A 6678-nucleotide genomic window follows, 5' to 3' on the forward strand; every position below is an offset into this window, starting at 1 on the left:
AAAAGAAACACCATGTTCCTGACCTGATTCTGACCCTGGCATGACTCTATTTCTTGTTTTGCCTCACGATCTCCTCCTCACAGGGGCGGACTTTCCATTAGGCAAACCTAGGCAATTGCCTAGGGCCCTGACCGCACTTGTCCTCCATAGGGGCCCCAGCTGTCACACCAGTTGTGGTAAACACACAAAAAAGTAGGCTTGATCTTAATTTGCCACTTATGTTAATGCGAAGACATACAGTATATGAGACAAAACACAAAAATAGCACCAAAACACAGAATTGAAAGTCTATATAATGACTTTTGAGGGCCCCATGTTTATATTTCGCCTAGGGCCCCAAAATGACTAGATCCACCCCGGCCTCCTCACCACCCAGGAAACACTTTTGAGAGCTGAGTTCGAAATGCCCTCAGAGCTTCTGCACATTGGCTCCGACAAAGTGCTCAGCACTGCTCCGCAAAAGTTTGATTCCATTGTTTTCAATAGAACCCCGCACACTGGCGCAGATGTCCACGGACATTCGCCGATGTCGGATAGAAATTAGAGACACTTTCTATTTTGTCTGCGCCGCCCATTAACTATCAATGCTACGTTCGTGTGAAATTGGGTTTGGGGGTCGTAATTCTGTCGGAAGCGAAAGTGCTCCGCAGTGCTGTCGGAGCCAATGTGCGGCTGGCCTCACACTGTTAGACAGAAACACGATGTGATGGTTCGCGGTAACCCTGACGTGAGTCCTTGGGGTTTTTTACTCACACTGTTCCCCACATATAGGAAACGCTGTGTTCACATTTGAGAGCTGAAGCTTCTAATGGTGTGTGAGTGTGCTATAGCTGTCACGGTAACAAGCACAGCCAGAGCCGCCCCAGTTTGGTACACTAGAAGGTCCCGCTTTCAAGTCCTGGCGGGGCTTTTTAAATTCACACTGGGCCCAGCCGTGGTTCAATCGGCTAGGCACTCGACTGCTACACCGGCGACCCGGGTTCGATTCCTGCCCGAGGTCATTTGCCGAGCCTTCCCCGTCTCTCTCTCCCTGCTCATTTCCTGTCCCTCTGTTACTGTCCTGTCATAATAAAGGCATAAAAAGTTGGAAAAAAGACTTCTTATTTTACCTCCACCTCCTCACACAGGAAACACTCTGCTCACCTGTGAAGGTGTGACCATCACTAGGGTTGTGGCCGTGCTGCTCCCAGTTGTGCACCCCAGAAGGTCCCAATTCGAGGAAAAAAAACACCATGTCATGTTGAGTGATGGGAAAAATTGATTCATTTGGGCTACATATTCCAAATGACCTTGTCTTACCTTTCCAATTCAACCAAGTGATCGTTCAAACAGCCAATCACCTGGCTGAATTGGACAGGTAAAGCCAGGTCATTTGGAAAATGTGGCACTGGATTGAGTCTAATGAATTAACCCTTTGAGGAGTACCATCACAAATATGTGATTAGAATTTTGCCCAAATTTTGAGTTCTCATTATGTAAGGGTTAACGTTCGGCGAGAAGGTCGCTACCGTGGAATAGCAGCACGACAGAGAGAATCTTTAGACCCCGACGCGGAGCGGAGGGGTCTTGTTCTCTCTGAAGTGCTGCTATTCCACAAAGCGACCGACTCGCCGAAAGTTAACCCGCTTATTATATGGATATACTTAAATGATTCACACATGCGGGGACATTTCTTTAGACCTATTTAATGTTAAGATTGTTGCTGCGCAAAACAAAACAGTGCCGTTGTGGAACACCGCTAGGCAACAGCTAGGTAGGCTAGCCAGGACAACAGGTGTTGTCTATCGCAGCAGCTGATTAGAGTGACAAAAGACCGGACCCCCTGCGGAGTGATATGAAACATTCGCTTTAGCCACTGACTTGTATACAAGCCAGTGGCTTTAGCAGTGAACGTCTTGTTGCCATTGACAGCGGTAGCCAGGACAACGGGTGCTGTCTATCACAGCAGCTGATTAGAGTCTTGTTGAAAAGTCGCTTTAGCAGTGAAAAGTCTTCTTGCCATTGACAGCGGTCTGTTATAGACCAACCCGTCCGTTATCGAAAAATAACAGACGTCCGAACGTTGGGGAGCCCCGTTGAAATGAATGGAGCATTCGACAGATGACGTCACAACCATATAATAAGATGTCATAATGTCTTTGCGAGATTTTTAACACAGACGTCTATGGGAGAGTGTTCTAGTAAAATTCTAGAAGAACCTCTAGAAAGTCCTTACTCCTCAAAGGGTTAATTAATCCATTTTGTCCATCGCTGGTCATGTTCCTCACCACAATATCCTCTCCTTATTTTCCCTTTTCTTAGTTAAGGGACCACAATGGAAATAAGCCTTGGGACTTTTTTGTGTACATCCCTGTGTATTCATTCCTTTCCATGTATGGTTACTGATGCTATTAGGGGTCGACCGATACAGGTTTTTTAATGGCCGATGCGATACCGATTTTTTTTTTTTCACCCTTGGCCGATACCCGGTTTCCGATACTCGATATTTGGGGCCGATATGATTAGATGATATACAATTAGATGCTATACAATGTTTTTACATCTAATAGGCTAAAAAATGAATAAATACATTAATTCATTCATTCTTCCTCACCACAGAAAACGCTCTGCTCACCTTTGAGAGCGGGGAGGGTCTCACTCCAGCCCCAACCCCGACCCAGGAGCCATCAGGAGGACAGCCCGGCCACGTCACCCTCCGACCACTGGACCACCACACCACCACCATTACCACCATCAGCATCACCACCAAAGCCAACACCAGAACAAGGACCACCACTCCTGAATCTGTTTCCACGGAGACCAAGGAGGAAGACTTAATGAGCCCACTGATACCCACACAGGTAAGATGGTTCTTTTGTGTGTGTGTGTGTGTGTGTGTGTGTGTGTGTGTGTGTGTGTGTGTGTGTGTGTGTGTGTGTGTGTGTGTGTGTGTGTGTGTGTGTGTGTGTGTGTGTGTGTGTGTGTGTGTGTGTGTATTTGTGAGAGAGACAGAGACAGAGAGAGAAACAGGCAGAGAGACAGAGAGCTTGTGAGACAGTGTACTGTGTGTGTGTGTGTGTGTGTGTGTGTGTGTGTGTGTGTGTGTGTGTGTGTGTGTGTGTGTGTGTGTGTGTGTGTGTGTGTGTGTGTGTGTGTGTGTGTGTGTGTGTGTGTGTGTGTGTGTGTGTGTTTGGGTGTCTACTCTCCAATCTGTGTGTGGGTGAAAGGAGTGTGTAGTGTCCAGACATGAGTGGCCTTAGTGGAATATTCAATCTAATGAAAAGCATCTCGATGGTTAAGTGGACCCCATTTGTGGACCCAGCCAGGGCCTCCGTCTGAGCCATGTCCCTGATTGAGTTATGGCTTTGTGTGCATCCTCCTCAAAGCACCTGCACTGTACTGTCATTTCGAATTTCGATTGGATGTAAAGATGTGACTCACTCACACAGTACTCTTATACAGTATATGAAATAAAGGTACAGAACTCGTCGCTGTGGCAGTACCTTCAAGGGGAGTACCATTGTGTCGCTTGATTGGTACCCCAAAAAAGAGGTGCGTTCAGCTTCTTGCAATGTCGACCGATCTTGCATCTGTCACCTCTTTTTTGAGGTACCATCCAAACGACGCAATGGTACTCCCCGTGAGGGTGCTGCCACTGTGACGAGTTCTGTACCTTTATTTCTGAGAGTGTGTACTGTAATAGTCGGCGAATTTCGATTGGATTTAAATATGTGACTCACTCACACAGTACTCTTATATATGCATTGGCCCCTTCTTCTGTCTTCGTCTTCTTTCTTCTGCTTATTTGTCCTCATCTTCCTTCTTCTGCTTATTCTTCTTCTTTTTCTTCTTCCTCTTCAAAAGTTTCACTTGAGTTTAACACTTCTCTTTTTATATTATTGATTCATACATACCCTTCACAAAAAATATGCGTTAGCCCACTCTTCTTTACTACTCTCCAGTACTTTGTCCTCTTTTCTGCAGTGTCTGAAGTTTCAGTTTTTGTTTGTTGTTGTTACCTGCTCACCCGGAGGTGGTTGGGATAAAATGATCCTGTCTGTCTGTCTGTCTGTCTGTCTGTCTGTCTGTCTGTCTGTCTGTCTGTCTCTCTCTCTCTCTCTCTCTCTCTCTCTCTCTCTCTCTCTCTCTCTCTCTCTCTCTCTCTCTCACACACACACACACACACACACACACACACACACACACACACACACACACCTCCTACCCAAGGTCTCTCCCACTCCCAACACCTACCACCCTCTCCACACACGCACACGCACACGCACACGCACACGCACACGCACACGCACAGACAGACAGACAGACAGACAGACACACACACTCACACACACACACACACACACACACACACACACACACACACACACACACACACACACACACACACGGTTTATTTATCTGTTTGTCTGTTTCCCTCCCAGCAGTGCTTTGGGTCGTCTGCCAGTGGCACCAAACACTCATCATCATATACAGGGGTTGGACAAATAACGGAAACACCTGTCATTTTAGTGCGAGAAGTTTCATGGCTCAAGTGGACCAGCCTGTTGGCCAATCGTCATTAATTGCACATTGCACCTAGTAAAGTGAAGTATAGCATAGGCATATAACATAGCATTGGCCAGGGGAACAGGGGTCCGTTTCTCGATTCTTGTCGTTGCTAACCGTCTTAAGACCGTCTTAAGATCGTCTCAAGACGTAACACCATTCCCTTGGATTTAGTGGTGAGCGTTGCTGTCGAGAGAGAGTTGAGTCGCTCTTACGAAGGACGTTGCTACCGTCGTTAGCAAAGACGCTTTCGAGATACGGACCCCAGGTTGCCATCTCTGATTGTTGTTGTTGTTGTTTCTATTTTCTGCCCTCCCTCCCCTCCCCTCCCCTTCCAGGACACCATGAATGACAGACTGTGGGGTGACACTACGGGACCCTCCAGCACTCAGTCCAAGTCCGCCGCTGCCACCGGCCCGCTCCCCCCCACCATCGCCCTCCTCCTCACCTGCTCCTCTCTCCTCCTCACACTCCTCCTCCTGTGCCACGACCAGTGAAGGGAGGAGCTCAGAGACTGGATGGCTGCAAGCAGGCTGGTGATGTGTTTCCACACAATGGGGCCTGTATGCTTTGTAAAACAAACAAACAAACAAACAAACAAACAAACAAACACACAAACGGAGAGATGCCTCTGTGGAGGACACAGGTTGCCATAGGAACAGAGACGAGTCATTGTGTTGTATGTTTTCGATTCCCGTGGACAAACAGATCTGAAACCCTCGTTTGCTTTTTTTGGACACCATTTTCATGGCTAAAAGTGGCACTTTATGTTAAGCAAACAGCTATAAATAAGAAAATTCGAAAGATTGAGATTGAATGGGGATGTGAAGGCCATTCGATGTGATCAAATGTGTAAATATGTACAGTACTGTGATGACGCTGTCACATAATAGCCATGATGAAAAAAAAAAGTTTTAAAATAATATTTGTGGATATTCCTTGTTTTTCACTGGTCATCCGAAACCCATCAGTTGTACAGGTATGTGTGTCCATGGACTTCACCTTTGGGAAGAGTCGAACACAAGAGACCAAAAAAAGAGGATTCTATTAGGGGCCCATAAACCTACCGTAGCCCCACAGGCGAAAAGAAGCTCAGATCGAAATCAATGAAGGACAGTGGGGGAAGCAAGCCTGAAATACTCTCTCTCACTTTCTCTGTTTCTGTTTCTCTCTCTCTCCGCATACGGCTTCTCATGCATCTCCTGAAACTGTTCAGATGGGACCCTTTGGGAAATTGAGATTTAATGCCGTTCAGTTGGACTTGACTGGGCAGGAGAGGAGAGGAGAGGATAGGAGAGGAGAGGAGAGGAGAGGAGAGGAGAGGAGAGGAGAGGAGAAGAGAGGAGAGGAGATGAGAGGAGAGGAGTAGAGTGGAGTGGAGAGGAGAGGAGAGGAGAGGAGAGGAGAGGAGAGGAGAGGAGGGGGTCATTACAGATCAATAATGACTGGCCAAAGAGTTTTGTTTTGTTGTTGAGGAGGGCGCTAAACAATGTGGTCCTCCCAACTCCATTTTGACTTCACAGCGCAGCATGCCAGCTATCGAAAGCAGGGCCACTGACAGCTTTGACCGAGCCCGGCACGAAATCATCTGAAAGGACCCACTCCCCTTCCTCTCAATACATACTGTACAATGCATTGGGGACCCAAATCTGAGCCCCCCCTCCCCCCCTTTCCTGGGCCCGGCACAACTGACCTCTTTGTCCTCCCTCGCTACTCGAAAAGTGATCCAACAACAAGAACTGCCATCGCCACATGCTCCTCGCTTCAATGACTGGACAGCACAGGACGTAGCGATTGGCGGTTGATTTGGACCATTTATTCCAACTTCTCAAGGGGATGCGTCTGTCTGTCTAGTGAGTGTCTCCTCATTTCTTTTCCAGGAATAAAATCATCCTTCTTCTGACAAAGAACACGGACGCCGACCAGACCAGCGCAAAATTATACTTGGTTCACCTTCAATCGTCTCTCTTTTATTCTCAAATGCCAACTTTTATGCCATGTTTATGCCAATTGTGTAATTGGTTTAAACAGCCGCTTGTGATTGTGGTCAAAGGTTTTTTGACGGGGTGCTGGTGATCTGAGCTGTTGAATGGATGCGTAGAGCACGCTGAACATGACAGGATGTGCGCTCAT

General features: G+C 47.2%; 1 protein-coding gene across 1 annotated transcript in view; it reads left to right on the top strand.

Moving 5' to 3' along the window:
* The window catches only part of gfra4b (GDNF family receptor alpha 4b), a 105871-nt gene extending 100501 nt beyond the window's left edge, over nucleotides 1–5370 (top strand). The window contains exons 7-8 of the mRNA XM_063189933.1: nucleotides 2599–2840; nucleotides 4884–5370. Coding sequence (XP_063046003.1) covers nucleotides 2599–2840; nucleotides 4884–5042 — 401 coding nt within the window. The 3' untranslated portion in view covers nucleotides 5043–5370. The remainder of the gene's footprint in view (nucleotides 1–2598; nucleotides 2841–4883) is intronic.
* The last annotated feature ends 1308 nt before the right edge of the window (nucleotides 5371–6678 follow it).

Source organism: Engraulis encrasicolus, chromosome 23 (assembly GCF_034702125.1).
Source record: "Engraulis encrasicolus isolate BLACKSEA-1 chromosome 23, IST_EnEncr_1.0, whole genome shotgun sequence".
Classification (NCBI taxonomy): Eukaryota; Metazoa; Chordata; class Actinopteri; order Clupeiformes; family Engraulidae; genus Engraulis; species Engraulis encrasicolus.